This window comes from Dromiciops gliroides, chromosome 4 (genome assembly GCF_019393635.1).
Source record: "Dromiciops gliroides isolate mDroGli1 chromosome 4, mDroGli1.pri, whole genome shotgun sequence".
Lineage (NCBI taxonomy): Eukaryota > Metazoa > Chordata > Mammalia > Microbiotheria > Microbiotheriidae > Dromiciops > Dromiciops gliroides.
Window position 1 is genome coordinate 494,541,394 of NC_057864.1, and position 19,220 is coordinate 494,560,613.

At 55.8% G+C, this 19,220-nt stretch overlaps 2 protein-coding genes across 6 annotated transcripts in view; both read left to right on the top strand.

Annotated features, from left to right (window-relative positions):
• The window catches only part of LOC122754214 (minichromosome maintenance complex component 3 associated protein), a 37,197-nt gene extending 23,487 nt beyond the window's left edge, over positions 1-13,710 (top strand). For all 5 annotated transcript variants that reach the window (XM_044002426.1, XM_044002425.1, XM_044002427.1 and 2 more), the window contains 12 exons: positions 108-305; positions 3,854-3,922; positions 4,004-4,138; positions 4,384-4,537; positions 5,957-6,212; positions 7,926-8,023; positions 8,364-8,754; positions 9,696-9,953; positions 10,266-10,398; positions 11,273-11,476; positions 12,682-12,832; positions 13,438-13,710. In XM_044002426.1, coding sequence (XP_043858361.1) covers positions 108-305; positions 3,854-3,922; positions 4,004-4,138; positions 4,384-4,537; positions 5,957-6,212; positions 7,926-8,023; positions 8,364-8,754; positions 9,696-9,953; positions 10,266-10,398; positions 11,273-11,476; positions 12,682-12,832; positions 13,438-13,596 — 2,206 coding nt within the window. In that variant the 3' untranslated portion in view covers positions 13,597-13,710. The remainder of the gene's footprint in view (positions 1-107; positions 306-3,853; positions 3,923-4,003; positions 4,139-4,383; positions 4,538-5,956; positions 6,213-7,925; positions 8,024-8,363; positions 8,755-9,695; positions 9,954-10,265; positions 10,399-11,272; positions 11,477-12,681; positions 12,833-13,437) is intronic.
• Positions 13,711-15,765: 2,055 nt separating this feature from the next.
• Positions 15,766-19,220, top strand: part of LSS (lanosterol synthase) — a 29,556-nt gene continuing 26,101 nt past the window's right edge. Inside the window, 3 exon segments of the mRNA XM_044002114.1 lie at positions 15,766-15,934; positions 16,246-16,405; positions 16,525-16,663. Coding sequence (XP_043858049.1) covers positions 15,921-15,934; positions 16,246-16,405; positions 16,525-16,663 — 313 coding nt within the window. The 5' untranslated portion in view covers positions 15,766-15,920.

Genomic DNA, 19,220 nt, shown 5'->3' on the forward strand with positions numbered 1-19,220 from the left:
TGCCCCTATCTTCTTAGCTGCTGCCAAGTGGTCATCGTTCGCTCTGATGGCTTTTTTTTCCTGACTCGCCAACTTAGTCACCAAACATGGGTATTTTTGCTTTCAAGGTGGAGAGAAGCTGTCGCGGCCCGGAAAAAACTTAAGAGACAGATGAGAGCGTTCCCTGCAGCGCCCTGCTGTGTGGATCTCAGCAACAGACTGCAGGCCTTGTCCCCCAGTGCCGAGTGTCCGATTGCTAAAGAGAACCTGGCCAAGGGGGTCCTGAATCTAGGGCACGCAGGGAAATTGGGGGTCTCCTGTACCAGGTAAGGGTGGGGCTGTGCTCTCCGGGTAAGGGGGGGGGATGCAGAGCCCCCTCTTTCCTGGAGCACCTCCGCCTAGTGTGGTGGCCCCATGAAGCTTCAAGCAGCCATTCTTTGGGGTTGTGACAGCTGTCTCCTCCTCCCCCTCCCGTGACTTTAATCTTTCAGACAGAATTAGTTTACGCGTTTAGCATGTGACTTTAGGCGGCATGTAGTTGCTGTATTTGGAAGGTGGAATCGGATCATTGATGCTCTAATTGGTGAACTGGATTTAGTGAGAACCCCGGTTTATTTTAAAACACCAAAAATCCCAAAGAAAATGGCCCAGGCTTCCTTTTGTACCTCCATGCAAAGAGCCCTGCCTCCGGCAGTGTGGATGGTGGTCAGACCTCCTCACCTGGCCTCTTGTTCAGTTCTCCCAGGCCGTCTCCCACAGGACCTCTCAGTGTACCACCCGCTGACCCTCTTTTCTCCTCTGGTCGTCCATCTCTCATGCATATTCCTGCATCCTGCTCAATGTCCTCCCCTACTCAGGCTCAGGTCGCCACTTCCATTGCCCTTTGCCTCACCTCCACCTCCTAGACTCCGTCGCTCCCTTCAGGTTTTGTCTCAGGTGTTCCCCGCCACTGCAGGCCTCTCTCCTCGCCCTCTTGCTCATGGCTCAAGCCTTCCTCAAGAGATGATCTTGGTGTGCTTTGTGTTACTTTGTATCCCCTTCTTTGTGTCCCCGTTGTTTTCCCTGGCAGAGTGTAAGCTTCTTGAGGGGAGGGTCTGTTTTGCCTCTGTTTGTCCCTGGGCTGATTAGGTTGTTCCTTGCATATTGTAGAATTCCATGATTTGGGATCACTGAGAGATCACTGATTTCAGTGACAGATTTTTGGCCTAGGAAGTTTAAGGTTTGTGAGAAATAATGATTAATAATCAATATCTTTGGGGACCCAGAGATCTCCCCTTTTTGGTCTTCTCTTCACCTGAAGACAAGGCCTCCTTGAGAGATTCTTTCAAATCTCATGGCTGTCAAACCTACCCCAATGCCAAGCTAGCAAAAAGAGCCTTGGGTGGAGACAGATCCTGTTGTCTAGATAGCCCAAGGACTTTCCCGATGAGATTAAACCACACCTAGATGAAGGATTTTGCCCTGACCAACTTGACTTGGGGTTTTGCAGTCCTTTCTCTAATGTCATCCCTGGACTTCATTTTTTTTTTTTGGACTTCATTTTAATATAACCCACTTTCAAATGATGTTACCCAATTAGATTTGATTGATGTGTAATGACTTGCCTCTTATCCAAAAGGGATGAAAATCCTGGACAGGTAGTACTCTCTTGGGACCATGAGAAACTAAGGAGATGCGTGGTCATTCCCTGACCAGCAGGAATTAATCAATGATAACAAGTTTGCCCAAAACTTGTGTCTTTGGTAATTGTTTTTGTTTTGTGTTTTGTTGGGGTTTTTTTGGTGAGGCAATGAGGGTTAAGTGACTTGCCCAGGGTCACACAGCTAGTGTCAAGTGTCTGAGGCCGAATTCAAACTCAGGTCCTCCTGAAGCCAGGGCTGATGTTTTATCCACTGCACCACCTAGCTGCCCCCTGTGGTAATTATTTTTACCATCACAGGTTGTAGAAAACACTGTACATTTTCCAAATGCAATCCGGGCCATTCTCTTTTTTCTGTTAGAGTCTTGACTCAGATTTATTGTCCATCCCCAGGAGCAACATGTCCAAGATTCGTACTAATGAACCAGCCCAACAAGGAGTCACTGCTACTCAGCATTTTTTCATCCATTTAGTCTTTAGGTGTGGATTGTTAGACTCAATCCTTCTGAGAGGTGATAAGCCTCATTGCAGAGCTCTGCGGTGTTTGGGAACCTGATACGTAGGCATGGGGTGTCAAATGGTGCTGTGCTCTGTCCCTTGTCATGTCACATGTGGCATCAGGCGCCTTGGTGGAGAAGAGTCTGTTGGAATAAAGGCAGTCTGGGTGGGGGTGGTGGGGCGTGTCATATGATCTCTCTGCCTGGGGCCCAGTCACCTGACTCAGAGATCCCCGGGGGCGGGGGCGCTGCTGCTTGCAGGCTTCCCTCCAGCGCACTGTCCTCATAAAGGTTTGGGTGAGAAAGCCAGTGTGGGCCCCATTGTTGGGGCCGCCGGACCCTCTGCCAGTTGTTGACTTGCTCAGTGTCTGCCCCTCTGGGATGGACTTGGTCCATCAGTGACTTCTCCCATGGTGCTCTGCCTCCACCCCTTCTGCCCTTCTTTGTCTGTAGCCCACGAAGGTAAAGCTCCCTGGGGGCACCTTTGCTGTCTGAGGGAGAGGCGGTGACAGAGCTCTTCCTTTCTGTCCGTCTCTTTGACTGCGTCTGGGCTGCCCTTAAACACCTTTGTGGGGCATCTCTGCCCCCCTCCCTGGGAATGAGCCTCTTTTCTGCAGAGCTGGGGGCAAAGGAGCAGATGAGTCTCTTGGATGATAAGAATGCTGGGGGCCTGTGAGAGAGAAGGAGCTTGGAGGTGCCGAGCTCAGCCTGATCATGTGACCTGGCCCTCTGTTTCTTCTTTTGCAAAACGAGGTTGAACTAGATGGTCGTACACTCTAAGCATAAACACAGACAGATGCACACGTGTCTGTGTATATTGAGTATACCATGTATGTAAACATGTGTATCTCTACATAGGCTTTTATTCATCCCTTAAACATTCTCCTAACTGGTCTTTGCATGAAGAGAAAGGGAAAGGGGGGAAATCCAGGGTTGTGGTACAAGCCTCTTGATTTTAGACAGGCCTCACGTGAAGCCCTTCGGGGGTCCCAGGGTGATCAGAGTCAGGGAATAGGGCTTGTGGGTTTTACTTGAAATGTCCAATATGGGGGGCAGCTAGGTGGCGTAGTGGCTAAAGCATGGGCCCTGGATTCAGGAGGACCTGAGTTCAAATCCGACCTCAGACATTTGACACTTGCTAGCTGTGTGACCCTGAGCAAGTCACTTAACCTTCATTGCTCCACCAAAAAAAAAAAAAAAAAGAAGTGTCCATTACAGAAGACCTTGGACCTGAGTGTGTTAGATTTCAATGAATTGGATTTTCAGGGTCAGAGTAAATGCAGGAAAGAATTTTAGAAGGTTAGTTCTTGTCTTTGTTTCCGGGGATTTGGCTTGTTTTGTTTCCATACCAAAGTATTTGAAAATAAGTCTTATTTCCTGGGGAGGGGGCTGTACTAATTCCCCCCTCCCTGAAGAAACTGGATGTTCTATAGACAGAACTTTCTGCCTTGGGGATGAGAAGGGGCCACATGGGTGCCTCTAGAGAGGAGAGGGCATGGGCAGACCAGGCCCTGCTAACCAGGGGCCTGTGAAGCAAGATGGCAGGTTAACTGGTGCTTGGCCTGTGGTTTCTCTCCTCCTCCCCCTCCATGCTGCTTCTGCCAGCCAGGGACGAGTCAGGGACACCGAGCTCTTACTGCCATGAGGCTGTTGGGGGTGGGGGTAGTGCTCAGTCTCAGGCCAGTCTGGCAAGTCTTGTCCGAGGACATTGAAACGGTTGCTTCTCCTCCTTTCTTAGGCTACGATGGATGAGAAACAAGACGATACATCAAATGAAGGTCCAATATTTCTACCAGCAGTTACTCAGGTTTGTTAATGGGGCTAACGGTTCATTATGTGTTGGAAGAGGACTCTATGATTGACTCTTGACCTGGGGTCTCCTTCTCAGTGAAGCTGTATGGACGCCCCTGGACCTGCCAGCCCTTATTGCTGAGTATCACCCTGGGCAGAGGGAGCAGGTGTTCTGGAAGCTGGTGTTGATGCTGCCTGACAGCAAAGAACCTGCCTCTGGCTATTCCAGCAGGTGAGTTCTGCTTCCGAGGGCCCACTCGGGACCCCCAGCAGTCCCTGAGCACACATGCCAGGCATTCCCAGTCAGCTGTGCATGCTCGCTCTGGCCCGGGCCCCGCTTGGCCGTGGGTCTTTCCACGGATGGGCATTCCAAATGGGAAGGCAGCTTAGATCTGGGGACGTCTGTTCCAGATTCCCCGTGTCCTAGGCCTCTCCTCCTTATCTTTGGGGTTTGAATACTTTGTTTCACCCTTATAGGATTCTAGTAGACTGGCTGAAAGTCAAGTTCATGGCCTGCGAAGATGTACAAAATGGCGCCTGTCACTCTTCAGAGGGGATTCAGACGCTGACCCTGCTGAACACCTATGGCACCAAAGGCAATAGGACGGTCTGGGTCAACGTGTGCATCAAGGTACGTGTATGCATGCACATGTGTGTGTTCGTGTGTCTGTACGTGTGTGCCTGTATGTGTGTCTGTGTGTGAGCATGTGTGCATGCTTGCTCATGTGTGTCTGCAGCGTGTGCCTGCATGTGCATGTGCCTGCACGTGTGCGCATCTGTGTGTGCACATGCTTGCACATGCATGTCTATGTGTGGTGGCCGAGCAGTGGCCTGGGCCTCAGCGCCTCCTTTCCCTGCTGGATGTCAGGAAGCGTGAGGGGCCAGTCTTGCTGGTGGTGATGGCAGTGACTGAGGCCATGCCCTGTCCTCCCATGGGACTGTTTACTCCTTCCTTTGTCTGGTCCGTGTTTAGCAAGGCCTGGCTGGGTGCTCGCCACCCTGGGAGGGCTCTCTGAAGCCATGGTGCCCTTGTCACTTTCCACCACGTGTGAGGTGCCTGCAGGACCCGGTTAGGGAAGCAAGGACACAGGCCTGGTGGGCATCATGACCATCTATGGGGTCGCTTCTTGCCGTAGGCAGCTCATGATGCTCTCGGAGGTCAGGGCCAGCGGGTGGGGTCCCCCAGTGGGGAAGCTCTATCTGACCCTTCAGACACATGGAGGCGGCGTGTCCTCCATCTGGGATGTGTCCCAGGCAGGACCAGAGCCAGGTCTTCCTGACCCAGTGCCAGCTTTCTGGGCATAAGACATTGCCCCCGTGGAGCCTCACGAGACCGTGAGGCTCCGAGTAAAGTGACTCACCCAGAGGTGTGAAGGAGGGAGCAAGCAGGACGAGCCAGGCCTCTAGCTCCCAGTCGTCTCCTCCTGTGGGGAAACCCACCTGGCTGCCCTTGGCGTCTGTGCCTGCTATGCCTCCTGCTCTGTGGTCAGGATGGCCAGCCTAGGCCTGAGCTCCTGGGATTCTGGCATTGACTCGGCTGCTCATGAAGCTCGTGGTGACAGAGGGGGGAGGGACGGCGTGAGAAAGGCTGTGCTTACCTCCTGGTCAGCCTGCTGGTAACAGGCCAGGCCTGCCCTGCGACCTGGGCCTCGGGGGGAGCCAGAAATGCGCCTGCTGAGCTCAGGCTTTGGCGTGATGAGGCAAGGTGGGTGGGGGCTCCAGCCTGGCCGGCTGTGGGACCTTGGGTGTGTCACTTCACCTCTCCCTCAGCCTCAGTTTTCTCATCTGCTAAATGGGAACAGTCATAGCATCTTCCCCCCAGGGCGCTCATAGACCCCAAGGAAACCTGACGGTGCCACATAAATGCACATGATTATTATTCCCATCAAAAGGCGCGAGTTGGGAAGTCGGGCCTGAGCCTCCATCGATGGAATGTTACCGACTTCAAGTTTGGGCGGTAACTCACCCGGAGCGTGTGAACCGTTTTAGCAAAGCCTGTCTGGCAGCGCACGCTTCCTGACCCACTTGTGCTGTTGTCATGTTCTTCTAGGCGGCCCACGGTCTGCTGAGCGATTCGGCCCTTGATGCCACGCAGATGCAGAAGGACCTTCTGGGTACCAGCGGCCTCCTCCTCCTGCTGCCCGCCCCGGGGGAGAGCGTAGACACGGCCGAGGAGGACACGTACTGGCTCTCGGCCCTGCTGCAGCTCAAACAGCTCCTGCAGGCGAAGCCCTTCCATCCCCTGGTGCCTCTGGTGGTCCTCGTGCCCCGCCAGGAGGGGGCCACCGCCAGAGAAGTAGAGGAAGGTGTGTGAGGGGCTCGCGGACAGGGAGGGAGCAGAGAGTGCTGACCAGCGTGGCTTCCTTCCTGGGGGATGTCCTGAGGCGTGTAGAGTCCTTGTCCATCCCCAGTGGGCTGATCCCTGCGGGGTCCTCCGGCCTTGTTTCGTGGCATGTCCCCACCCCACCTGCTCCCCCATCTCACTCACGGACCTGCCTTCTTTTCCTTGGTTCGCATTCCCTTTGTTTCCATAGAAATCCCTATCTTTTCCCTACCCAAACGGGCCTTTTCCTCTAACCAGGAGTAAGAAAGAGAGGGGGAAAAAGACAGTCCTGCCAAAGTGACCGGTGGTGGGTGTGGTGATCTGCACCCATAGTCCCCCACCTCTGAAAAGGAGACAAAGAGGCTCACTTCCTTGACTCTGCTCTCTGTAATTGCCCAGGGCCTCACCTGAGTTCATTGTTCTTTCCATCATTCGCTCACTCTCAGTTCGTACAGGTCTCCCCAGGAATTCCCAGACACTCCATAGTCACCCTTCCTTGGCTGGGCGCCCTCACCTTCCACCTGGCCTTTCTCCGGTTACAGACCATCTCCTTGTTTGCAGTTACATGCTGTTCTGAAGGGCCAGGCACTGCGTGAAGCTGGGCGCCCAAAGCATGGCAAAGGACGGCCCCTGTTCTCAAGGGGCTCCCAGCCAGGGGGTGGTGGGGGTGGAGGACAACATGTGAACAACCGTGTATAGACATGCTACAGACAGGCTCAGTTGGAGAGAATTGGCTGAAGACCAGTCCATATGTTCAGGAGGCTCGGATGGAGGACGGGGGTAGCTCCAGGCCAGAGCTCTGTGCCTGGATTGCACAGGACGTGTGACTTGGGGTTGGGGGGTAAAGGAGCAAGATGGGAGAGGTGGGGGTGGGGATCAGGCTCTGAAGGCTTGAATGCCAGACACCTTGACAGTGATAGGGAGCCAGTCAAACCCGGCTGGAGTGTCTGGGGTCTTGCACTTTCTCAGGTCAAATGCCCAGCCCTGGGGTCTCTGCGTCAAAGGCCAGATGCCCTTTCCTGCCCCCTCCATCCATACCTGGCCTGCTCTCTCTTTGGCCCTTGGACTCCGTAGAGTAGAGAGAGACTTCTGGGCATCTAGTGTAACCCTTCCCCAAAGGAACAGGACCATAACACAGCTGTGAGCTGTGATCCCCCAGCCTCTCCTTGGAGAGATGCCCAGGGAGGAAGAGTCTCCCATTTCTCAAAGCGCCCGCTCCAGAAGTGCCTGATGGACCCTTAGCAGAGCCCACCAACAGCCCCACAGGAGCTGGAGTGTAGCCTCAGCTTCTCCACTGTTGCCTGGCTGGGATCCCTCTGGCCAGAGCGTGCGGCGTTGGGGCTCACGCCAGCCCTGGCCACGTCCAGATGCTGATGGGAAATATCTAACAGAATCTGTCAAAGCATCGGAGTGTAGACTATGGTAAAGGGGCTTTCTGAGTCAGTGGGCTGCCTGCAAAGATCTGTTTGCGTGCAACAGCCCTGCCTCCGGCGCTTCCCTTCCGTGCAGAGGGCCTCGTGGCCGTGGGGGCCCCGTGTTAGACGCAGTGGTCTCCTTGAGGCGTGGGACGGAGGAGAGATGAGGCTTGTGCAGGCTGGGGCCGATGGCCTGGAGCTGATGTGCTGGTGAAGGAAAGCCCTGAGGGGGCCCCACCCCAGGAGGCGTCCCCTGAGTGCTCTGTCTGTGTCTCTCCAAGGGCTGATGCTGCAGGACTTGGTTTTGTCCCAGCTGATTTCAGATTACATTGTGGTGGAGATCCCAGCCGCAGTCAATGACCTTCAGGGCACCAACAGGGTAAGATTGGGCCGAGGCCTGCTGCCCGTGCTGTCCTTTGATCCGCAGCACCCGCTGTAGACGCTCCCTGCCCTCAGGTGGAGTGCCCACCCATCGAGGGCACTGGGATCCTTGAACTCTCCCAGCATGGGTATCAGCCCTCAGAGAGATGAGCGCTGGGCGCTGTGGGGTGGTCCTGTTGAGGAGGCCCGGATTCCGTAGTGGCGCTAACTATGCTCCCCTAAGAACCTGGCCACAGTGCCCGCCCCCACTTTGTCATCTGGCCCCCGAGGCCCAGAGAGGCTGGCTGGCTGAGACCCCTGGGCTCCTGTCTCAGCTGCCGCCCATGTGTGCCCCCCAGGTGTCCCAGGCCGTGAAGTGGCTGCTCTCTCACTGCCCCAGCTCCCTGGAGCTCTGCTGCCAGACTCTCCCGCAGTTCATCGAGGATGGTGTCAGCCGGGAGTTCAGTGACCGCTTCTTCTATGACCGGAAGGAGCGGCGTGTGGCTGGCCTGGCCTCTCAGGAGCCTGGTGCCATCATTGACCTCTTCAACAGCGTGCTGCAGTTCCTGGCGGACGTGGCCTCCTCCGAGCAGCTCTGCCACCTGTCCTGGCCCATCACTGAGTTTGCTGAGCCAGGGGGCAGCAAGGTGCTTCCTCACCTTCAGTGGAACGCGCCCAGCCACCTGGCTTGGCTCAAGAAGACCATGCTCTCCTTCCAGCTGCCCCACATGGACCTGCCCCCCAAGGGTGGTAGGTGTCCGCCCCCCCCCCCCCCGCCCAGCTCTGCCGGCCCGTGAAGGCCGAGGCTGCAGTCTAGGTGGCCAGACAGAAAGGCAGGGGGTGCCAGGAAGGATAGAGGAGGTAGAGGGCAGGAAGGGTCAGTGGAAGAGACTTTGGGGGGGAGGGGGTATTCCCTCCACCCTAGCGGCTTGCCCCTCTTCGGCATGGGGAGCAGCCCTCGGGAGGCCGTGTGCCCGGCCGCATGGCCGGAGGGTGTAGAGGTGATCCTGGCTCCAGCATCCTCCACATCACATCCATCATGTCAATCTTGCCCTTTGCAAAGAGGACCCCTGGGGTCCTTGCCACGTGCAGGCTGGCCACGGTCTCCCTTCTGTCAGGCGAGGCTTTGAGGAGCGAGGGGCTCTGGAGAGACGTGTCCCTGGCTCAAGTGGAGACATGGGGAATTTCCTGCTCCCTTGTTTGATGTGGCTTCTGTCTCTGAGGGGAGGCTGGTGGGACCTTGGCACGGTCAGCGGGGAGAGTCAGGCAGACTCGGCGTCTTTCAGAGCCGTCACAGTCTTTCTCCCGATGCTCTCCGGCACTGTTAGTGCCGTGAGGCCTCATGCCGAGGGTCGTGGCTCAGCCCTGGGCAGCTGGCCTGGGCCTGAGCTCCCCAGGGGTCCCTGAGGCCAGCCAGGACCGAGGGCAGGGGAACTCTGTGCCATGGCCTCTACCTCTGCCAACGTGGCTCCTAACCCCCCGGGGACATGGCAGGTGGCCATTAGGAATCATCCACTGCCCCTTGGCTGTCCTGCTGACTTCAGTGTCCAGCTGTCTCTGTCTCCCAGGCCAGGGGTGAGGAGGGCCCCCTGAGGTCTCTTGTAGCAGGCTGGAAGGGGGCGTGGCGTCTGAGCCAGGGGAGAGAGGCCTTATGGGGCCGGGCCCTAACCTAAGCTCTCGGGTCTTTTCAGCTCCCTGGAGACTCGTGTGCACCATGATTTCCCAGTATGTTTCCCAGATTCCGAGCTGTTGCCAGACTCAGCCCCTTCTTCAGTCTCAGGTGGAGAATCTTCTGGGTCGAACATACGGCAAGTGGAGGAACAGAGACCTGTGGGCCTGGGGAGAGACGGGACCCTCTGTGGAGGAGATTCCATGGGACGACATCATAGCTCTGTGCGTTAACCACAAGCTACGTGATTGGAAGCCTCCCAGACTGCCTGTCACCTCAGGTAGTGACACACGGAGAAGGACCTCTCGGGCATGGGGGAGGGAGGGAGGAGTCCCCTGCCAGATGCTTTGTGTTTCCTAGGCTTCCCCCATGGGGACCACGGGGGCCTTGGCCGCCTAAACCCTCTTTTTCCCTCGTGGCCCCAAGACACGCCAGCCAGGGAAGTTTGAAGCTGAGCCCCTGGAGCAGGGTGCTCTTACACTCTTACACTGGCACTTGGCCAGGACGCTGCTGGGCATGCTGGCTACCAGGGGGCTGTGATCTTGGCCAGTACCATCCACTCATTCATTCCTTCATCATTTTGTCTCCTCAGAGGCTCTGAGCAAAGACGGTGAGATCTGTGTCTACTTTTTCAAAAGCCATTTAAAAAGCTACAAGGTCCCGGGGTCCTGGGAGCACGCCCGGCTGCGGACACAGAAGGACACCCAGCGATGCGGCCTGGGACGGTGAGTTCAGTTTCCTGCCCGGGCCCTTTGGTTGTTGGACCCATGTGTAGGGAGTGTCCTTCTGTCCTTCTGCCTTTGACTCCGTGAGGGTGGGTGCCCAGGACTGGTCCAGGAGGTGGGGCTGGTGCACAGCTCCCCCGGGCACCTCCCTGCCCATCTCAGGTGGACCTGACAAGACTGGTCTTTCCCTGATAACCCTCTCTTCTTTCCAACCCCTCCTCGCTCTCCCTCTCCCACCCGCTGGTTCAGGCCACAACCCAGGAGGGGTTTTCTCCCTTTGCTGGCTGAGACTCTCCCAAGAGCACGCCTGATCAGGCTGCTCTGCCCAGCTCCATGGATGCCCTTTGACCCCATTCAGACCCCTCCATTGGGCATGGAAAGCCCCTTACATCCTGCCTCTCTGGGCATAGTCGACACGATCCCCTTTTGCCCAGTCCTTGTTTGGGCCAAAGTGGCCTTTGCTGTTCTCATGGTGGACATTCCAGATTCTGTTTCTGGGCCATCTTGGGCCTGGAACACTGCCCCTCTCTGGTCTCTCCCCCCACCAACCCCCCACCCCTTACCACTAGCCCTTAGAATTCTCAGTTTTTTTCAAAGTTACCGAGCCAGAAAGGGTCTGATCTGGATTCGAACTCAGATCTTCTGACCAGGCCCAGCTCTCTGCATAGTGATGCCCTTGGCAGCCTCAGTGATCTGACGTGGCCTAACGGTCATCATCCCTTAAGAAAAGCCTTTTGATAAGACAGGATTTCCACCCTCTCTTAGAGCACAGTCTCAGGCTGTTGGTGTGATGGGAGTCACGGATGGACACTCAGCAGGTCAGTTTGTTCTTGTCACTTTGCTGTCTCTGACCCATCCCTTTTTCTTCTGACAGTCTGGGCATGAAGCCCTCGCGATCGCCCGCCAAGGGCTCCTCTTTGTGGCTCCACGCTCCCTACAGCAGCACCAGAGGCTCGGAGAGTGGCCCTGTCAGCCGAGTGCCCGACGCCGAGGAGCTCACCCGAACGGCTTCAGCCGAGGAGCTGCTCCCAGGGCGCCTGTCTGCCAGCCTTCATCTGGAGAAGGCGGAGAGCGGCAGGTGAGAAGGGGCCGGTTCTCTCTCCCTGCTCTAGAGCTCGGGTCCTCCGGCCTTGGGCTCCCCCGGGAGGGTGCAGGCCTGGGCAGCCCCACAGGGAGGGCCTGCAGGCCTCAGCCCTCCCCACCTTTCTCTGGACCCACGGCCCAAGGGGCCTGTTGGAGTGGCAGTGAATGGGCTGGCAGGCGGCCCTCTGCCTTCTCTCCTGCTGAGCCTGGGTGGTGGGTGGGCTCAGCTCGGGCAGACCCTAGTAAGAGGGGGTCACTGCTGCAGGAAGACCGGGGTGTTTCCCTTATCTCTCATCTTTGCTTTTCTTCTTGGCCTCATTTCTGTAGTTGGAAAGAGCAGTGGAAAGGGAAAAAGAGAAAAAGGAGAGAGACGGAGAGAGAGAAAAGAGGAGGAAGAGACAGAGAGGGAGAGAGACAGACAGAGAGAGAGAAAAGAGGAGGGAGAGACAGAGGGAAAGGGGAAAGCGAGGGAGAAAGTGAGTGTGTGTGTGTCAGGAACTGGCCTCCTGGCCTGGGGTTGTGCTCCTACATTTTCTTTTTTCTTTTTTTTTTTAAGTGAGGCAGTTGGGGTTAAGTGACTTGCCCAGGGTCACACAGCTAGTAAGTGTTAAGTGTCTGAGGCCGGATTTGAACTTGGGTACTTCTGACTCCAGAGCCGGTGCTCTATCCACTGCGCCACTTAGCTGCCCCGCGCTCCTACATTTTCAAACCCCTCTCGGGTCCTTTTTAAGGCGTCTCGCTCCCCTCTCGCCCCTTCCCTTTCCCAGTTGCTCTTTATCTTGGTGACGATGCGCCTATGGGAAGGGCACCAGCTGAGCCTGGGGGCTGCTGGGAGGGCATTTTGAGAAGAGAACTTTGCTGTGACTCTCCCTGTAAAGTGGATGGGTCCATGTGGAGGCCTTGACCCGCAGAGGATAAAAGCAGCCCGGGCAGGAGGCAGGCCTGCAGCAGAGGCCCTGCGGGCCTGGGGAGGGGGTGCTGCTTCTTGGCCTCTTGGCCTTCCTTGTTCTCAGCTGGGGGCCTCCAGCCAGACTGGAAGCAGGTCAGCCTCCGCTGACGCGCCCCTGACCCACGGCGGGGCTCCTTGGGCGGGAAACGCCCTGCTTCTGCTCCTGGAGTAGACAGGAGGGAACGAGGCCAAACTCTCGTCTGTATGAACCCCGAAAGGATTTCTGAAGGCCGTGTCCTGTCTGCCGTTAGGTTTGAAGATCAGCTGCGGCAGTGGCTGGCTGAAGACCTGGAGCAGGGGCCAGACGCGAGCCCCCTCCCCCTCTACCTTCCCCAAGCTCTCGTCTCGATGCCTCAGACTCTTCAGCCAGTGCCCCGAGTGGCACCTGCTGCCAACCCCCAGGTAAAGTGGACGTCGGGGGAGAGAGGGCTCGTGCCAGGGTCAGAGCTGAAGGTCGTCTGGGGTGCCTCTGGAGGTCAGCATCCACCAGAGCTGGGGGAAATGTTTCCTGAAGTTGGGTGTGTGTCGAGGGGAGGAGCATGGCCTCTAGCCTCTGTGACCGGCACGCATGGGTGTGTGTGTGCGCACATGCATGTAGGTATGTGTGCACACACGTGTGTGCATGAGTACGTGCGTCCTCAGGTTCCCAGGGCATGCAGACAGGTGCCTTGCCTTTGCAGGGTCTCGGGCTCACAGCTGTGTAAGAGGAGGGAATTCTCACTGGACCCAAAAGCCCCCTGGCCATCCCAGCCTGAGATGGGGGTGGGATATCAGTTCTTTCCTCAGCTGTGGCCTCCTAGCCCCCAGGAGGCTGGCACATCTCTTGGCGCACTCTCTCCCCGGGCCAGCCCAGGGGAACGTGGGATCTTTCTGTCCTTTGTCCTTTGGCCAGACTGGGACTCTTGTTGGCCCGGGAAGGAAGGTCCGAGACCTGCCCACCTCGTAGCTTCTTTGAGGTCGTACAAAGCCAGGCTCTGACCCCGGCCTTTTTCCTTTCACCTTCGCAGGATGAGAAGGCTGCTGACCGGCGGCAGCCGTTCTCGGAGACGGACGCGTCTTTGGCCGACAAGCTGAAACACTTAGAAAGCCTGATTCGAAGGACCAGAGAAGAGGAGCTTGTCTGTGAGCGTCATCTCATCACCCTGTTAGACATGGCGGATGTTTGACGAGCTGGACAGTGGGGAGGGGGCCTCTGTGCTCGGCATGTACACAATAATGTTCTCTGCGGATGCTTGACCAGCAGCTGGGACTGTGGCTATCAATCATGGAAATAAAGAGTGTGACTGTGCAGGGCCTTTGTCCAGCAGTGGCATAGAGGGGATTCTGCAGGGTAGTGGGGGGGGGCAGCAAGGGGCGCCAGGGCCGGATCCCCTCCCGGCCCGGCTCCCTCCCTCCCAGGTCCTTGCTGGCCGCAAAGGGCTGTGGTGAGGAGCAGGGGGGCTTGTGGCTGTCTGGTCTGTCTTCTGCTAGCCCCCCTTCAAACGTCTCCATGCAATGAGAGTTCAGCTTCCCTTTTCCATGTTTGCCTCTGGATTTCTGCTCTTGCTTGTGTGTTGGCTGGGGCCGACTCAAAGGAACCCCGGGGAGCCCCTCCACAAGCCTCTGGCTGACGCTCAGGGCTAATGCACTGCCGGAGGGTGAGGGTCAGGAGGCACCTCTGGATAGCTCGATGGTGGCTTAGGGTTGGGGATAAATGACTCAGAACTTTTTTTTCCACTTAATGGTATTTTATTTTTCCCAATTACATGTAAGGAGAGTTTTCAACATTGATTTTTTTTTTTTTAGTGAGGCAATTGGGGTTAAGTGACTTGCCCAGGGTCACACAGCTAGTAAGTGTTAAGTGTCTGAGGCCGAATTTGAACTCAGGTCCTCCTGACTCCAGGGCCAGTGCTCTATCCACTGCGCCACCTAGCCGCCCCATGTTCTGATAACTTCTGACCGAACCCTTGTGCCCCTTCCCCCCCATCCCATCCAAGGCCTCTCACCAGCCTGTGAAAGGCAGCTGGGGGGTGACCTTGGCATCCTATTATTTATTTATTTTGTTTTAGTTTTGTTTTTTGGGGCAGGACAATGGGGGTTAAGTGACTTTCCCAGGGTCACACAGCTAGTAAGTGTCAAGTGTCTGAGACTGGATTTGAACTCAGGTCCTCCTGAATCCAGGGCCCTGCTTTATCCACTGCGCCACCTAGCTGCCTCCCATTATTTATTTTTTAATTGTATTTTGATCCCCCCCCAATTACTGGTGAAGACAATTTTTAACACTCATTTTTCAGGTGTTGCTTGGTGCAGTCTCCAGCCCTCTTATCCCTGGAGACAATAAGCATTTTCATAGAGGGCCTACGGGTTAGCATTCTCTTCTGTTTTCCCATTTAGAAGCTGCTCCATAGCAAACTGCAGATGCTCCCGGCAGGGGGGTGCGGTGGGGGACAGGGAACAGGAGGGTCTGAGCTTCCCAGGCACCCTGGCCCCAGCATAAAGTCTGGCTGGAGGCGAGATGGGGCATGAGCCGAGTCGGAGGCACCTGGAGGATGCTGGCTGAGGGCGGAGGAGCTTGGGCGAGAATGGAGAAAAGATTTTCGTCCTCAGAGGGGAGCATGAGAGACAATGATAGGCAGCCCGTTCCCAAGAGCCCTCTACTGCCCCCATTGTTACTGTTTCAATCCGTCCAACTCTGATCCCACTTGGGGTTTTCTTGGCTGAGACACCGGAGTGGTCTGCCCTCTCCAGCTTCCTTTGCAGAAGAGAAAACAGTCAAACAGGGCGAAGTGACTTGGCCAGGGTCACAAGGCTATAAAGTGTCTGACGCTGGATTGAAACTCGGGTCTCCCTGGCTCGAGGCCCGGAGCACTACGCACTGAGCCATCCAAGCCCACTTGATACAGAGGAGGAAACGGACGCCCCAGAGCAGCCGGGTCAAACGGCCACAGTGTGACAGCTTCCCGGAGGGGGGAGAGAAGGGGCACCCTGAGGGAAAGGGCCCAGGGCCTTGGGAAGATTGCGGGGAGCGGAACCTCTGTTTCCCTACTTGTGAAATGGGAACAGGCTCATTCATGCCTCGGCGGAGGAGGTTGGGTGGGTGGGTGGGGAGGGAGAAGGGAGTGGCCACGCCCCTCATGTCATCCAGGGCCGGCCCCGCCCCAGGTCTCCTCCAATCCCGCTCGTTGCGCACGCCCCGCCCTTCTCAGCTGTCCCGGCCGCAGCCATCGACGCACGGAGTCTGCGGGCGGCCCCGCCCCTGCAGCGCTCCCATTGGCTCGGCGCTCGTCGGCTCATGTGGCCCCAGCCTCGAGCGCGGGGACGGATAGGCCGGACTACAATTCCCGGCGTGCCCCGCGGCGGCCCGGCCAGCGGCTGCGGCGCGAGCGAGCGAGCGAGCCGAGCCAGTTAGACTGGCTGTTAGTCTCGGCTGCGGTTGCTGCTGCCCCATCTCGGCCGCTCGACTCGCGCCTGAGCCCGCGCCCCGGAGGGTCCGAGCCCCGAGTCTGAAGCCATGACGGACGGCACGTGAGTAGCGCCCGCGCCCGCTCTAGAGCCCAACGACCACCCGCCCCCTGCCCGGAGTCAGTAACGCCCGCCCGTCCGACTGGCCGGCCGCTCGCTGAACGGCTCCGGCCCCGGCCCGGCCCCGGCCCCGGCTGCACTCATGAGGCGCCTGCTGTGTGCCGGGAAGGGCGGGGAGGGCATCTGGGAGAGGGGCTGGGGGCGGAGGTCACTTAGTCATTCCATCCACCTTGCTCTGCCGAGGGAGGGGCCCCGCCGTCTGTCCGCCCCCCAGAAAGGGGCTCCCCCCGTCACTCTCGTCCGCCCCCCCCCAGGTGTCTGCGGAGGAGGGGAGGCCCTTACAAGACCCCCCCGGCTACGGAGCTGAGCCACTGGCGCCTGGTCAACGAGGAGGGGCGGCAGCGCTGGACCTACAGCCCCGGGGCCCCCGGGGGCCAGACAGTCCTGGAAGCCCATGCCCTGGGCCTGGACACGGTGGGTGCCCCCCGCCCCCGGGAGGGGAGGATGCGCAGGGGGAGGGTGCGGGGCCTTGAACACCCCCCCCCCCCACACACACACACATATACTGAGCTCGGCAGGGGGTTCCTTTGCAGACCAAGTACTTCGAGGAGCTGCCCCCCGCCCACACGGCCCGTCAGGGGGCTTGGAACGGCATGAAGTTTTACTCCCAGCTCCAGGCTGAGGACGGCCACTGGCCCGGGGACTACGGGGGCCCCCTCTTCCTGCTGCCAGGTACGGGCTGCTGGGGCCCTGGGCAGAGGGTGGGGAGTGTACCGGCGTGTGTGCCTGCAGCAGCCAGAACCCGGATCAGGAGCTTGCAGAACTCAAGCCTGCCCTGCATTTGCCCCTGATTGTGTCACTTGGAGGGCATGGGAGGCTGGGAGGACCCCAGCCTGAGCTGTAGCCCAGGACCACTCCAGGTAGTTCCTTTCACAAGTGTGCAGAGTCCACCTCCAGCATCAAGTCAGGGAGGAGGTGACTACCAACCACCCTAGAAAGCTGTCGTCCTTGTTCTCAAAGGGTGATGTTGGGGTGATGTCAGGGCTTGCACTGAATTGGATTTAAGTGAGGGAGGGATGTGCACAGTCACCAGCCTCACTCCTCCAGAGCCATCTGGGTCCAGTGGCAGGATACACCTCAGGACGACTGTAGATGGCCCTGGATGTTTAAGGCAATGAGTTAAGTGACTCGCCCAGGCTCTCTCACAGCTAATGTCTGAGGTGAGATTTGCACTCGGGTCTAACTGACTCCAGGGCCAGTATTCTAACCACTATGCCACCTAGCTGCCCCAGTAGACATGTACCAGCTATGTGGCCCTGGACAAGTCACTTAACCCTGTTTACCTCAGTTTCCTAATCTGTAAAATAAGCCACCAAAGGAAATGGAAAAGCTAGTAAGGCAATGGAAGCTCAAGCCACAAACCCAGAAAAGAATGACTCTAGAACATCTATAAAAAAAGCCCTTTTGAAAAATCTAGCTCGGGCATGAATTCAACTGGAGTTTTTGGAAGACATAAAGCAAAAGCTTAAAAGCTTTAAAAATGATTTTAAAAACCAAATGAGAGCAGTAGAGGGGAAAAAAGAAAAAGAAATGAGCCAAGGAAGGAATAAGAGGCAAAAAACATGCACTCAAGAAAATAATTCAATGAAATTACTATTGACTAAATATAAGCTAATGACTACATGAAACACTGAGAAATATTAAACAAAGTCAAAAGATGGAACAGATAGAAGAAAATGCAAAGCACATAAACACCAAGAAAACAGATGAGAGAGAATGGAATCATTGGACTGCTGTCGTAGGGCAAAGTAGAAATGGAAAGAATCTACTTGATACCTTCTTTAAGAAGCCCCAGAAAGAAAACTTCACGGAACTTCTCAGCCCAAACCCTGAGCTCCCAGATGGTAAAAGAAAAACGCCGCCTGAAAGAAGGAATTCAGGTATTGAGGAGGATCAATCTGGACCACAGAGTATTTGGCAGCCACTACTGTCCGGGATGGAAGAGTTTGGAAAATAATCCAGAAAGCAAAAGTCTTCCTGACTCCAGGCCCAGCACTCTAGCCACTGGACCATCCAGCTGCCCCAAGGGGATTAGGCGTTATTAGAGGGCCTAGGAGTGGAAAGGGAAAGAAAGATGGATTTTAATGGGGTGAGGAGGAAAGGGAGAGTTGGGATGGACACAATTATTTCATATAATCAAGGTGCATAAGGAGAAGTCATCAGAGAGGAGGAAGTGGGAGGAAATGGGGTAACATTTAAACCTCACTCATTTGAACTGGTCAAAGGAGGGAAGAGTAGTGTCTGTCTGTCTGTCTCTCGCGCGCATGCGCGCGCGCGCGCACACACACACACACACAAGGAAGAAGGGGCATAATAGGGAAAATTGAGGGAGGGTTTAGTCAGAAGCAAAACATTCTTAAAGAGGGGGCAATAAACAAAAGTAAAAGAATAGGATGGGGGCAGCTAGGTGGCGCAGTGGATAAGGCACCGGCCCTGGATTCAGGAGGACCTGAGTTCAAATACGGCCTCAGACGCTTGACAATTACTAGCTGTGAGACCCTGGGCAAGTCACTTAACCCATATTGCCCCACAAAAAACCCCCCAAACGACAACAAAACCAAAAAAGAATAGGATAGGGGAAAGTATACAATTACCAAACCTGAGTGGGACAAACCCACTGATAAAATGAAAGAGCACAGTAGAGAGAATTGTAAGCCAGAGTCAAAGACTGCTGTTTATAAGAAACAGATTTGAAACAGAAAGATAGGCACAGAGTAAGGGGTTAAAGGGCAAGAGCAAAATATGCTCCAGATGTTTTGTTTAAAAAACCAGGGATAGCAATCATGATCTCAGAGACAAAACAACAGCAAAAATAGACCTAATTCTGCGGCCCCCCCCCACCCTTTGGTGAGGCAATTGGGGTTAAATGACTTGCCCAGGGTCACACAGCTAGTAAGTGTCTGAGGTTGGATTTGAACTCAAGTCCTCCTGAATCCAGGGCCGGTGCTCTATCCACTGCACCACCTAGCTGCCCCTAAAAATAGACCTAATTTTAAAAAATAAACAAGGAAACTTCATTTGGATGAAAGGTACTATAAATAATGAATTGATGTCAGTACTAAATATATGTGTACCAAATGGCATAGGATCTAAATTCTTAAAGGAAAAGCTAAGTTACAGGGAGAAATAGTAAAATAATTGTGGAGGGTTTTATTCAGTTTACTCTCAGAATTTTAGAAAAGTCAGATAGGATAAATCTCTGGAGAAGAATAGTAATGGAATAGGATAA